This window comes from Pseudopodoces humilis, chromosome 18 (assembly GCF_049639895.1).
Source record: "Pseudopodoces humilis isolate 2021_Gansu_Grassland_sample_001 chromosome 18, ASM4963989v1, whole genome shotgun sequence".
In the NCBI taxonomy this organism is placed as follows: Eukaryota; Metazoa; Chordata; class Aves; order Passeriformes; family Paridae; genus Pseudopodoces; species Pseudopodoces humilis.
The window spans coordinates 14,985,066-14,999,862 of NC_142217.1; the positions used below are offsets into that span (position 1 = coordinate 14,985,066).

Sequence of the window (14,797 nt, forward strand, 5' to 3'; positions counted from 1 at the left end):
TACAAAGCCAAAAGTGCAATTTATTGACAAGTTTCAGAAGTAAAAAGGCTCAGCATCTCTGCTCCTTGTGGTTTAGATGTCTGAGCTCTTCCAAGGTACCTCCACCCACCACCTGTGCCATGCTTCATCTTCAGAAGTTGAAGTCTTGCTTCTCCACTGAGAAATCGTACATCCCATCTTGGCCAGTCTGGGGCTCCAGGTCTGTATTCTCCTAGGAGAAAAGTGATAGCAATCACTTATAAGGCCTGCATTTGGATAAACCTAAGTTTTTTTACAGCAAATCTGTTTTATTCTTGTTTTTAAAAGAAATCCAGCTGTTAATCTCAGCTCTGACAGAACCCCTGGAGACCAGGCCAAGCCTTCCTGCTCCTTGCAGCACCCTGAAGCTGCAGTGTCCCTGCAGCCCACACACAAAAGCAGCCAAGTCTTTGGGCTCACAACAGAAGCAAAAGGAAAAAAAAGTGGCTGCAGTGGTAGAAATCACTCAAATTAAATGTCCTGCTTGGAAGAAAAACAAGCCAGGACTGCTCAGAGAGATGTTCCCCTGGCATCCAGCCCCTCCAACAGGAGCTGGTGTGGAGAACTTCCTCCACACCCTCTCACAAGGACACCCCACAGACCTTGCTCTAGCAAAGGACTAAACCAGACCTTTGTGCCCTGCTGCAGCTCACACCCAAACTGAGCCACAGTTCCAAGGTCTGCCAGACCTCTAAGCCTCTTCCTTGATGCTTTCCCATCTGCAAGTCTAAGGCTAGGACCAAACATGGCATCTATGACAGTCATTGGACCCTTGCAGCTCCTGGCTGCTGTCCCATCTTCTTTTTCCATAGATTCCTTACCATGAGAAGGGTCAAGTAATCCAAATGCAACCTGAGCACTCTTATCAGCTGAGTAGGAGGCTGCCATTCATAGTGACAAGCCAGCTCAGCTCCGAAGGAGGAAACTTCTCCACATTTGGTATTCATATCAGTAACTGCAGTAACTCCAGCTGATGCCAGTTTAAATTCCAGCAGCAAGATGCTATCAAGGCATCCATGTCTGTTAAGCAACTCATTGGCTGCCAACTTAGTGCTTTTACAGGCCTTTAAAAGCAGCTGAAAGAAGCTACAAGGACTATTCTGGTCATGTGGAGGTCTCCTCCAAAAACCTCTTCCAGTATCCTTAAACTCTGTGCTTCATTCCAGTGGCAATAGCTTCACATTTTCAGCTGAGAAACAGCAAGAGCTCACATACCTCACCAGAAAAGTATCTATCGATGATGTTCAGGGCAGCTTTGTAAACCATGTCATTCTCATGGTTTTGCAGTTCCTCTATTTTCTCCAGACCATCAAGTTCTTCCACCAACAGACACAACTTCTCTGTCTCTCCCAACTTCTCAGCTGCCTGTAACATTGGAAAGCCAGGCAGGAAAACAGAGCATCAGTAACAGGTCTGAGATGGTCTTTACTGTAATTACAACTCTGATCTACAAGTCAAAGGATCACAGTCCCTGAATTTATGGTCCCTTCCTGATGCCTGGGATGTGACTGTGGAATACCAGTCTCTGCTGGGGGCTGCAAGCCAGACCAGTGAGCAGGGGATGAAGAGCAACACTTTGGGAACTTAATCTTGTCAAGCCCTCGGGACAGCCCAAGGGTATCCAAGTGAGAGAGAGACTTAATTTTGTCTAAGTTTTACTCCAAAAATCAAGCGTCATTGTTCTAACCATACAGTGAGAGCATTAGGCTCACTCCTTGCTGCTCTTTGGATTCAAAAATGCCATCCAAGATGAGCAGATCTCACCAGAAAGAGATTTGAAATGGTGTCCAGGATGAGCAGGATGGTTTTGCTGTCTTTAGCCAAGAGCAGATTGAGCAGAGGTTTGAGGACGCCAGAACGGACGAGCTCCACCACCTGATCCACTGTTGCTCCAGTCGTGAAGTTGGCCACTACCCACACAGCCTCCTTCTGAGCCTTGAAGTCACCCTAGAAAAGCAGCACAGCAAAGGCATTCCCAAGCTTTAGTATCCCCCTAGGATGAGGGTGAGGCAAGGATAACCATTTCCCTTATATGCAGCTTTCCCAGCCCTTTGGGTGATGCACAGACACCTGGCAGAGCTGCCAAGAACAGCTCCAGGATGTTTCCATACAGGTGTACCAACAAATCAGGATGCTCAGGCTATCCCCAAGGATCTCAACAGCTCTGAAACAGGTGGCTCTGAGGCCGAGTGCTTCACAAGTGAACCATCCCAGGCCTCCTGAACCCCATGCTCCTCCCGCAGCAGCACTGTGCCCATCCCTTACCGTGCTGAGCAGCTCCACCAGAGGTGGCAATAACCCACTGGTGATGATTTGTTGGATCTGCTGGGAAGGCCCTGCTGCAATGTTGCTGAGGGTCCATGCTGCTTCCTTCTGGATCACTGGCTTCCCATGCCTCAACAGCCGGGGCAGGACAGTCAGGACACCAGCATCGATGGCTTCCTGAGTCTGCTGGTCTGTGCCCGTCACCACATTCCCGATGGCACGGAGAGCTGGAGACTAGACAGAGATTAGAGGAGATGAGGAGAGTCCTTACCTCGAGGGATACATGTCAGAAAGCCCAGCAAGATCCCTCCCTAAGTGCTTGATCCTTTGCACAAGGAGAGCATTGTGGGTGATGGCTGTTTATAAATGGCTCCGTCGTCCCTCATTTGCTCTAAGCAGCTTTCGTGTCTCTATCCAGCCTCAGCCAGCAGAACAGTGGCTTGACAAGCAGGCAGTCAATTCTGCAGGCTGAGGGGACAGCACACCACAGCTGCCACACAGAACAAGAGCACTTGCCTTCCCTCTCCTCGGTCCTTTCTATATTAAGGGACCAGAGGGTGGAGATTGCTGATCGTTCCCTACCATAACAATCAAATCTGGGCTGTCCATGAGCTCCACAAGCCTTGGGAGAATTCCTGTCTCCACCACAACTTGGATGCGATCATTGCAGCTATCAGTCAGGTAGGAAACAGCCCAGCAGGAGTCAGAGACGACATCCTTGTCCTCATGCTGCAGGAGGAAGGTGAGGACTGGCAGAATCTTCTTCACAGCATCCAGGGGAGGGCAGGGGTTCTTGTTCCTGCACAGGTTTGACAGTGTCCAGGTGATGTTCCTCAGGAACCCAACCTGAAACACAAGGCAGATGTAAGAATCTCACCATCCCCAAGAGCCTCTCAGTCTGTGCTATCCTGTGAAGGTTCTTACACACCAGAAACAGAACAGTGGGGCAGGAGCCATTGCAGAAGGGCAGAGACAAACCACAAAGCAGCAGCAGGAAGCTTGAAGGGCAAGTTCAGCCCTTCCACATGCATATGCAAGTCTACCTTGCACCAGCTTCATCTTATTCCTAGCCTGAGATAGAGCTGGATAAGAAAGCCAAGGATGGAAAGGATTGATTTGGAGTCTGTTTGGCATCCGCAGCTTTGTGCCTAGGCAGGGCCATAAAAGCAGTTTGGAGTGGGGTTTCATTCAATTATACAAAGTTTGTTGTGTACGAGGCAGACAGTGGACTCACCCATCACCCAAGAGATTAAGAGCTGTTAAATCATGAAAATGAAGGTTATTTACTGGAGTGGCAGGTGACACCAGAGCCAGCAAGGGAGGAATCACATCACGAGCAATAAGAGCATCCCTGTAGAGAGGGCCATCCCCTGGACAGATAAAAAGGGTTGATCATTGCATCTGCCCAAGTCACAAGACAGTCAACATCAAAGAACAACCACACCTGCAGGACCAGGGCTGGGTGACCCACCAGCCACACACCATTAGGCATTTCCAGGTAGGAAGGATTTACTGGGCAGACTGGAATGCCAGCAGGCCAACCAGGCATGACCCATTCTGTTCTCCCTGTGGTGACATTAGAGGGTTAAACCATCCCAGCAGGATGGAGTCTTGCCCTTGGCTTTGGCCAAAATCCTCTTGCAGAGCTAACACAGGATCTCAAAGGCTGCCAGGCAACACTAAGGGGATGAAGGGTTGTAGGGTTCAATAGGGGCAGCAGCTTGAAGACAAAGCTGCAGGGAGAAGTGCACCAATGCTTTATCTCCCCAGCAGAATCACAGAATATTCCAAGTTGGAAGGGGCCCACAAGGATCATAAAGTCCCCAGCTCAGTCAGGGACCTCCAAATGCCCCTCCAGGTCCCCTCACCTGCGATGTTGCCCAGGGCCCACACCGACTGCTCACTGATGTGCATGTGTGGGGAGGACAGCAGGGAGATGAAGGCTGGGATGGCCCCTCCCTCCACCACCATCCTGGTGTGCTCCGAGGTGCCAGAGGCAATGTTGGTCAGTGCCCAGGCTGCTTCAAACTGCAGGGCAGCATTGTCAGAACGGCCCAGGAACTCCACCAACCTGGGGATAATCCCCAGCTCGATGATCTGATTGATTGGGGGGTCCTTGTGCCTGGACAGAATTCTCCTGTGAGAGAGGACACAGCACAGCCAGACATGAGGAACCCTGCATGGTGCCACCACAGCCCATAGCCCTGTGGCCAGGCACAAGGCTGTGGCTTGCAGAGGAAGCATTGGTGGTTCAGCATCCCACCACAACAAACCCTCAGCAGAAGGGTTGCTGTACAGAGGGAAGACACAGCTAAAGGTGCTGGAGCAGGGTGTCTGCTGGAAGTAAAGCCCTGACATCCTCACAGCCATACTCACTGGGAATGATGCTGGTCCCAGTTCACTGGTACAATAGTTTGAGCCAGCCAAGGAAGCACCAGTAGGGATGCAGCCTCTCCTGGACCCTCAGGAGACACCCCTGCTGCCAGCTGGGTGATGATGGCACCCTGTGTCATCACTTGGAGTCCCCACCCTTGTGGGCACAGCCCTGCTCAGCACTGACCCTTTACAGAACCAGGCTCTCCAGTCCTTGTCCTGCCCAAGCATCTGGCACTCGATTTCTTGTGGGATCCAACATAATCCCTGGCACAGCACAGGCAGGGGCAGCACAGCCAACCCCTTGGTTGGCTTCACACAGGACTGTGAGCCAAGCACAGCACACAGGCCACAGAACAGACACCAGCTGAGATTCCCATGGGCAGTTTGGGTTCCTCTCCAGGCTCCTTCTCCCTTTGCCATCTCTCTAGAGAGCTCCTGACACAGGAACTTGCAGCCTTTTGCTCCCAGCGCAGCTCCAGCAGCTGGGCACGTACCTGGTGGCCTGGGTGGCGAGCAGCTGCAGCTGGGTGTCATCCCCATTCACGGCTTCCACGATCTCCTCCAAGGACGGCTGAATAATCTGTGTCACAGGGAATGATTCAGAGTCAGCCAGGGCTCCCTCTGGTTTAATCTCAGCGCTCAATCAGCCGTCTAGACCCAGCTCAGTCACCACTTCATATCTAAGCAGTGTCTATTCTTTATGCAACACAGTTTCGAGATGAGGCAGAGGAAGAGAATCCACAAAAGCCTTCAAGGCAACTAATGCCTGTAATCAAGCAGTGAAAGAGTCACTGACACCATAATGGGCCTGAGAGCTCAGTAATTACCCCTGGCTGTGCAGGGAGCCAGACAGGAGCAGCTCCCAGCCACCAGCCTGTTCTACCTGCCATCAAGGGAGGCCAGCAGGACACCATCACCATGAAAAATTGCAGAGGAAGGCCAGGCAGCCTAAAACACTCCCCAGCACTGGGCATGGAGATCAGGAATGGCACCAGCTACTTAACCCAGGTTAGCCCAGCTGGAGTTGGTTGTGGCCCAAGTAGGGGACGGTTCCTGCTGCACTGATCCTGCCCAGGTGCAGAGCACCAAGCACTCACCACCTCATCTGCTCTGTCTTGTCCCAGAGAGGGAATCTCCTCCTTCAAATGAATGGAAATGTTTCTGCGCTTCAGGATCTGCTCATCCTTCTTGGCCTTTCTCAGCTCAACACTCACCTCCACCCTCTGCCTCCGCAGGGTCTGGGGGAAGAAGAACACCATCCCACTTGTATCTGCATTGCCCCAATCCCCAGGGAATTCATCCCTGCAGCCCTCTGCCCCCACATTCCCCACAGGAGGAAACAACTCTTGCAGCTCCTATGTCCTGGAGGGTGACGTCAGGGATGGGACAGAGGAAGCATCTCCCTCAGTGCCTCCCAGGGACATGGGCTGCTGGATGAACCAGCAACCAGTGGGTGTTGTTAAAAGTAGATTTTCTGAACCTGAAAGGCAAACCCTCATCTCCTCCACCAGCTTAAATCAAGCTGACAGGTCCTACATCTGACATCCCATACCAGCCCAAATTCCTCAGGGATAACTGCTGTTGAGAGCTCAGCATCCTGAGCCATCTCCCTTCCCCAGCCCACAGCCTCCTACCCAAAACTCGCATCCCCCTTGCCTGTGCCACCACACTCCTTGCAGCCCAGCCAGTCCCACACCCCATCCCAAAAGCCACCCAAACATCCCAGCTGAAGGTATCCAGAGCCATTCCCCTGCTCCATCACACAGGTAGATTTGGGACCGTGGACCTTGAGAAGCCTCTCCATCAGCTCCTGCCAACAGTGAGCTCTGCTGGGGTCCAAAATGCTGGCACAGGCAGGTGGGTACTCACAGTTTCATCCTTCCCCTTGTTCTTGAACAACTTGATGTGCTGGCTGTGCTTCCTGCCCGGCATCTTGGCGGAGTTCAGAGAGGTGCTGGACACCCTCACGTGCTCTTGGGGGTCAGCACAGAGCAGGGTCAGGTCACAGCTGCCCAGTGACATCCCCTGCCAGCCACAGGGGCTGGGAGCCTCCACTCCCACCAGCAGCCTGGGCCACACATTGCCACCCCACACTCCCAGCAAGGGAGACACTGGAGATGCTCTGACCCAAGCAGTGCTTGGTAGGATCCTCACACACTGCAGCTGAGCCACTGAACTAAATACAAGCACAAACTACCACTTAATATCAGGCTACAGAAATTACAGCTGCTGCAGGAGGAAGCCAGACACAGACACCCCACAGTGGCAGGAACACCCCCTTCCTCCAGCCCTGGTCCTGGGGCTTTTACATTTGTTTTGACGCACAACCCAAGCCTGGCAAGGCCTCTTGCCTCCGAAAGGAGCAGCTCAAGGTCTGATTTAAGGACACACATGCAAGCCTCTCTCACTCCACCACAGAGCCCAACCTCGCTTCCTCTACCTTTCCTTTCCAACTAGGAAAGGCCCACGGTCACATACAGGGACACAAAGTGATCAAGTTCAGCTGATAAGAGTTCTGGAAACCCAGCAACTAGTACAGGCTTCCATCACAAAATAGGGACAGGTAAAAGTAATTTCTAAGCACATCCTAGCAGAAGCCAGAGATATACACACAAATAAACCAAGACCTGGCCTTCAGACAGCTTTTGTCAGAAAAACAAGGCTTCCAGCCAGCATTAAGGGAGATATTTTCAAAGCAGACACCATCACAGGACCCCTAAACCCAGGTTGTGCATCAACACACTCAGAGGCTGATCCCACACAGATGGTGCCTCCTCTCCTCCCCTCCCCTCCCGGCTTAACGCCAACACCTGCAGCTCAGAGCAGCTTCCAAGGACTCCCTCACACCATCCTTTTAAGTTCAAGGTTTTGGTGTTTTTATCATCCTCTCTCTTCCTGCTTCCTGTCCCAGTAACCAAGGCCAGGCACCAGCAGCATCAGCTCTTATCCCATGCAGCCAGCTGCAAAACTCCTCCAGATCCCAGAAGGGCCAGGCTAAGCCACCCTTTGGCTCAGTCCAACACAGCCTTAATCCTAACACTCAAACCTCAAAGTCTGCTCCAGCCTCCCCTCCTCTGTTCCCCCAACAGAGCCAAAGGCTCCAGAAAGCCTCTTCTTTTGGGGGGAAGCTTTCTCCACCCTTCCCAGCAGAAGGGCACCACGTCCCACCCAAGCAGCAGGCCCAGCACAGCCCCAAACCTCATAGGGCAGCAGAAAAGAATAACCAACCACCCAACACCCCAAAAGGGGGGGGAAAAAACCAAACACTTACCCTAACTCTGCCTCATACCCCACTACCCTCAACTGCCTCTTTTATTTCCCCCATGGGGCCACGTACCCCCAGTTCCCCTCCACGATTGGCTCTTCCCAGGACAGCCCCTCCGTTATCAGCACCTGCTCCCTCACCTGGATACACCTGGAGGAGGATGGATGGAGGTGGTTTTCTTCCTGTCTGGGCCACCACTCAACCCCCAGGCCTCCTCCATACATTTATGCTTTGCCAGCTTTGGCCTTGTTTTTGGCCAAGACCCTTTGTGGGTGATGCCAACCTGTACCTGTACAGTGTCCTGAGCTGTGGAGGACAGTCTGGAATCTGCCACTCCATCACTGTGCAGGGCAGAGGCACCCTGGGGTGCCCCTTTTTTTGTCTGGGTAGCTTGTGGGTGGTGCTGCAGGCCAGGAGAGCATCTCCTTCAGTCAGCAGGGGCCAGGACAGGCAGAATCAGCTGCACAGAGGTTGCAAGTGAGCCAAGACAGGATTAAGCAACTTGGAGCATCATCAGGCACTGAGCTGCTGGCTGGCACAGGAGGGAGGAGGCAAGGAGAAAAACCCAGCAGGAACCCATTATCTCCATGAGTCCTTTAGATTTTGGCCAGGAGCTGCTGAGCAGCTCACAAACTGCTGTGCTCTGTGCCCATGACAGCCTCTATCTGTCAAGAGATATTTCCATTTGTGGACCCCTTGCCCCAGTCCTGCTCTTGCTGCTCTGGCCAACAGGGACAGCAGCTCCCTTACCCCCAAATAACCACTGCAGCAGGGCTTGGCTGCAGCACTGTGGGCAGTTCTGGGGACTCTGAGGTGCTGAAGACATCCTGGCTTGGCACCCTCTCCACACCATCACCCTTTTTAGCAAAGCCCCATAAAACCCTCTCGGTGTGTGCAGAGGTGCCAGCCTGGTCCAGCCTATGGGGAAGGGAGGAGTAGTGTTTCCCAAATGGTAGGGAAAACAGCAGTTGAAATATTTAATTAAAATCTGATTTTAAACTACTTGACATATTTTTCTACAAGGGAGATGGGGAACAAAGACACTCGGAGCTGCTGGGATGCAGATGGGAGCAGCAGCCACCACTAGGGTCTGCACCCTCCACACCCCTGGGCCTCTGCACCTTCCAGCCGTGTACACAGAGCCATTCCAGTCCAAATTATAGGAATTCAGGGAACAGCTAGTATTGCCCACCATGGAAATATCTATGGAGACATGCTGTGCGATACCCTGGCTGCTCTAAGTCCTGGATTCAAGTTCTGGGGTCACACCAATTCTGCATTTCAAGGCAAATAAAATAAGTTGTACACAGCTTTATGTGGAAGGTGATGGGGGGGTTTGAGAAAAGACCTTCAGATAAATCTGTTGTTTGTAGGCATTAAAAAGCCAGTTGTGCTAATCCTGGCTGCTGTGATTTTAAGCTTCAAGTGCCACTGGTTGCATTATCTTGTTTCTTGGCTGCTTGAGACAGGAAAATTACATTTCAATTGCTTTTTAATTCAACTTAATCTGGTGCAAAAGTTAGTGTGCACCCTCTAATTTTGTTTTCTGAGCAGTTTGTTTCCACTAATTCCTAATCAGCCAACACTAAATCAAAACAGGCCTGGCTCAAGCTGAAATAGATGAGTCCTTGCAGCCTTGCCAAGCAATTTAATTAAATTGGCTTAAAATCACACCCCAAGGTAAGTGGGGGCAGCCTCCTGCACAGGCCAGCCCCCAGATTTTGGTCCCCTGCCTAGAGAGCGCTCGCCCAAGGTGCTGCAGGATGTGAATGTGAAACAAGGCCAGGATAAATTCATGGTTATCCTGGGCTGCTCTTTTTCTCCCTGCTCCTTCCATTCCCTCTCCACCTGCCAAGCACAATCAGCCCCATCCTGTTCAGTTCCCTGTCACTTCCAGCACACAGAGAGAGAGAGGATGGGGAGAGAAAAACACATGTAATGGATGAACATCCCTCTCCTTGTCCTTCACTCTGTTCCCTGATGTCATGAGAGGTGGCACTGCCACACAATCAACCCCAGGAGCAGGCTAAGGATGAGGGGGTTGGATTTGAACCCGTGCTGAGGACACAGAGAGATCGACATTTGCCAAATGGGGAAGGGAACGACCACTGGAGGAAAGAAAAGTTTCGGGTTTCAGCATAATAAGAAGGTATCACAGCTAATGGAGAGGAAAGGAGATAAAACCCTAAATCTACATGACAGTGTCCCCTGAGCTCAGCCTTGTGTGCTCAAGCTGAAAATCCACATTGTGACAGCTATGAGAAGCTGTGGTTCCAGTGTAGGGGTTTTTTTGAGGCTGTTCTCCCCCACTCTGCCGCCCTTCACCTTACCATTGCACCTCAGTGAGGCTCTCCCTGGGGTAGATTTGAAAACACTCATTTTAAGCCCTGAGAGAAAAGCCCTGATTTCTTCTCTTGTGTTTTTCATGTTTCCTGCATGGATTGACCCTCACTGTATGTGGCATCTCTGTGGCAGGGAGAGACGAGGCAGGAACACCACGGGACCCATCCTGGGGTGCTGCACAGGCACAGCAGCTGGTTGGAGCAACCCCTCTGTGAGAGGAGAGCCTCAGCTGGTGGAAGGGGAGCACAGGGAGGGGTCCCTGCCAGCCCCTGAATTGCTGCTCTCACACAGTGTCCTCTCTGTCAGCAGCAGCGTAGTTTCATTAAATGAACATCAGCAAATTAATTTTACTCATTAGTTACACTAACACTATGGAAATATCCATGTGGGTTCATGAAACAGCCGATGATGTAAGTGCTGGTGGATTATAAAATCATGATGTGTCCTGAACTGGAAGGGACCCACAAGGATCATCGGTCCAACTCCTGGCCCTGCCCAGGACATCCCAACAATCCCACCCCGTGCCTGGGAGCAGTGTCCAAACACTCCTGGAACTCTGGCAGCCTTGGGGCTGTGACCATTCCCTGGGGAGCCTGGTCAGTGCCCAGCTACCCTCTGAGGCTCTGAGGGAAGAACCTTTTCCTGATATCCAGCCTAAACCTCCCTGACACAGCTTCATGCCTTCATGGATGTGGGGCATTCCTAAGTGCGGCAGGGAAGGAGCCTGGAAATTCCCCCTTTTTTAGTTAGGATCCATCCCCATGGCACACAATCCACGAGGGAGGCAGTGCTATCTCCACAGGCTTCACTGGTCCTCCTGGGGTGGCAGAGGTTGGGCAGCTTGTGACCTCCCCAGCAGCAGCCAGCAGCTTCTTCTCAGAGCTATTGTTGGTGCAGCCACCACGGGCGGGAGCCGGGATCGGAGCCTCTTTGTGCCAGGCACGGAACAGGCATGGAATAATGACAGCCCCCATCTGCTACAGTCTGTCTAATCAGGACATGCAGAAGGTGGGAGAAGGGATTTATTGTTATCTCTGCCTTGCTGCTGAGCCAGAGGCAAAGCCGAGCACTGCAGCTGGATTTTCTGAGGCTGAAGGTTCAGTTTGTGGTTTCCTTTAATTTAGTGGAGCAGCCTCAAAAATGTGGTCCTGCTTTTCTGCCCCTGTTCCTCTGCAGCCAGGGAGCCATGGGGATGTGTCAGTTCAGAGAATCATGAAATTGTTTGGGTTGGGAGGACCCTTAAGCTCATCTAATTCCAACCCCCTGCCACGGGCAGAGGCACCTTCCACCATCCCAGGTTGCTCCAAGCCCCATCTAACCTGGCCTGGGACACTTCCAGGGATCCAGGGGCAGCCACAGCTTCTCTGGGCAACCTGTGCCAGGGTCTCACCACCCTCACAGGGAAAAATTCCTTCCTAATATCCGATCTATTTTCCCTCTGGCAGTGGAAAGACATTCCCCCTTGTCCTGTCCCTCCATCTCTTGTCCCAAGTCCCTCTCCAGCTCTCTTGGAACCCACTGGAAGGAGACTCTGGAAGGGTCTGTCAGGTCTCCCTGAAGTCTTTTCTTCTCCAGGCTGAACAGCTCTGTCAGCCCATCTCCATGGGAGAGAAAAGAAGGAGGAGGAAAAAGAGCAGGAGGAAAGAAGTATGGTTTTCCATCATTTCAGTTGAAACAGCTCCTGCTGTGGCTTTGGGATTCTGTGGTGCTTTTCAAGGCAAAGTGTTCTTCAGGTCCTTTGTCCAACCAAGAAATGGGATCACTCTGAATAAAAAGGAAAGGAATCATATTGACATTATACAGAAGAGAACTTATATTTATTGATAAAGAGGCCTGGGAGAGTTGTGAATTCCCTGGGAATCAAGGGAAAGGGAATTTGTGTGCAGGAAGGCAACTTGTGGAGGGAAACACCAACTGATTATCCCATCAGCTGGGCTGGGAGCTGCTGCTGAGCTATCAGAGCATTGGGAAGGATCGCAGCAGCAGGGCTGTGTGAGTTGTGGGACCTCATTCCCACCTTCCAAAGGCAGCTGCTTGTGTCCATTCAGCTCCACTGTAAGTGAATGCCCCAGAAAACCAGGACAGCCCTGGAACGCCTGTAACTCCACACCAGGCTGAACGTTCAGGAACTAATTTTAACTTCTGAGCATCCTCCTTTCTTTCAGCCACCGAGGGATTAGAGTAACAGTTTTTGAAATTATTTAAAAATAACATCATACTTAATCAGAGTTATTTATTAAATCCATTATCCTCTGTCATTTATGGGACACTGATTCAGCTGTAGAAACTATAATCACCTATGGCCAAATTTATTTCATTTTTTTTTCCTTAGCAGGGCCCAGCAAGAATTATTCCTTTAGTGCCTGACTCTGTAACTCAAGGAACTGAAACAGAGAAATCTATAGTGCATTTGGGGATAAGGCACAATGGAGTGATGAAGAAACCTTGGAATTAATCAAAAACCCACATAATTTTGTATAAATCATGCATGGTCTTGCTCCACAGCACCTACCAGGAGAAAGGCTAAGGTGCTCTCTAAAGGAGTGGAGTGCCTTGTAAATCATGCAGGGAAGAGAAACTCCATGAAAACACCAGGAAATCCATATAAATCACGGGGTCTTGAGCTTCTGGATGCCTCTTTGCTGTCAGGGAGTCCATATGCAGCTTAATTAGAGGAGGACATGAGCTTTCCTGCTGCCAGACGCTGCTCACCTTGCTCCAGCACCTCTGATTATCCCAGCTGAGGACAGCATTTCAACAGAAATTAGTGTCCTTGTTTAAAATGTGTATTTAGGGGCCTTCCTTTGAAAGCTTTGCTTAGGAAATGCTAAAAAGAGGATTGGACATGCATATTTCACCTGATCCAAGAGCTGCAGATAATTTTTGCTAAGCCCAGAGGTGATGTTCTTCTCTGTTGCATCTGCTTCACATCTCACATGCACTAATTTGGGAATGAGCTTTTGGGGAGCCCCCCGGTTATTCCATCTCCTTGTGCCACCTCCTTCCTGGCACTCCACTGCTCCAAGGTCTGTCCTGGAAATGTGACAGTGTAATAAATTGTATGTAAAAATGTAAGCCAAATTCTGCACAGCCCACCTGTGTCCTGGGCTGATCCCAGAGCGTGGGCAGCAGAGAAGGGGATTCTGCACCTCAGCTTCACTTTCTGAGACCCCACTTGGGACAGCACTTCCAGCTCTGGGGTGTCCATCATCACAAGGATGAGGAGCTGCTGGAGTGAGCCTAGATGATGCCTCAGAGATGCTCCAAGGGCTGCTCTGAAGCTGGGCTGGGAAAGCTGGGGGTACTGACCTGGAAAGGAGAAGACTCCAGAGAGACCCTAGAGCCCCTTCCTGTGCCTAAAAGGGTTCCAAGAGAGCTGGAGAGGGACTTTGGACACAGGATAGAGGGACAGAACAAGGGGGAATGGCTTCCCACTGCCAGAGGGCAGGGTTACCTGGGATATTAGGAAGGCATTTTTCCCTGTGAGGGTGGGGAGTCCCTGGCACAGGTTGCCCAGAGAAGCTGTGGCTGCCCCATCCCTAGAGATGTTCAAGGCTGGATTGGATGGGGTTTGGAGCAACCTGGGATAGTGGAAGGTGTCCCTGCCCATGGCAGGGGGTGGAAAGAGATGAGCTTTAGGTGTGCTTCCAGCCAAACCATTCCATGATTCTCTGATTCCAGAATTCCTTGCATTGAGTGCTACAATTGAAAATGCAACACTGAAAAGCTGGATACCAGGAAGACAGACTTGAGCCTTGCTTTCCGGTGTGTACCCTTCCCTGAAGCTTTTGATCACAATGCACAGAATGTCTCCTGCAGGCTCTGTGACTCACTGAGCACCTGGTGGGATTTGAAAGGCCTTGGCACTGTCCCCATCAGACCCTCTGTGCCCCAGGAGCAGCGATCTGCCCTTGTTTGGTTAGAGCCTGGTTGTGTCTCCGTAGAGACAACATCCCTGCAGCCCTCACAGGAATACACTGATCCTCCCCAAGCAAGAACAGACAACAGCTGAGAATGAGGTTGCAGCTTTCATTATTTTATAAATTACTAATAAATGCAAAACCATCTTGCAGTCTCCTGAGGCAGATCTTGATATAACCCTGTGATCCTTCAGCAGGGCTTTCAGATCCAGATTCCATTCCTCCCCGAACCACCAGAGATCTGTCTGCTTCTGCTGCTGAAATGCAACCTCAAAGTGCAGCATCCAAGCTGAGTTCCTTGTTATTCCAAGGCTTGTCACAGCAGCACAAAGGCTGAGGCTCTATAACAAGCAGTCATAAATGGTTTTGTACTCTCTGTTCCTCACCTTGTCCTCCTCCATTTATACCTACCTCCTTTTTAACTGGGAATGTCACTATGGACACCTGGGCTGCTGTGTTTAGCCTGGGATCCTTGGCAGCACTGAGGAAGAGACAAGAGCCTTTCTTATGTGTGGTCTGTATTGGATAGGTGGGATGCAGGTAAGATATTTGCAGGAATCTTCCCTGTGAGGGTGGGGAGGAACTGGCACAGGTTGCCCAGAGAAGCTGT

At 51.2% G+C, this 14,797-nt stretch overlaps 1 protein-coding gene across 1 annotated transcript; it reads right to left on the minus strand.

The window, feature by feature from the left end:
* KPNA7 (karyopherin subunit alpha 7) lies at positions 1 to 6,661 on the minus strand. The gene is made up of 10 exons (XM_005523025.2): positions 6,529 to 6,661; positions 5,757 to 5,897; positions 5,154 to 5,239; positions 4,152 to 4,420; positions 3,571 to 3,653; positions 2,866 to 3,129; positions 2,284 to 2,517; positions 1,783 to 1,965; positions 1,234 to 1,383; positions 1 to 211 (listed from the first exon to the last, which is right to left on the minus strand). Exons 1-10 carry the CDS (start codon positions 6,589 to 6,591, stop codon positions 131 to 133), a joined length of 1,554 nt encoding a protein of 517 aa, XP_005523082.2. The 5' UTR covers positions 6,592 to 6,661; the 3' UTR covers positions 1 to 130.
* Positions 6,662 to 14,797: the final 8,136 nt, after the last annotated feature.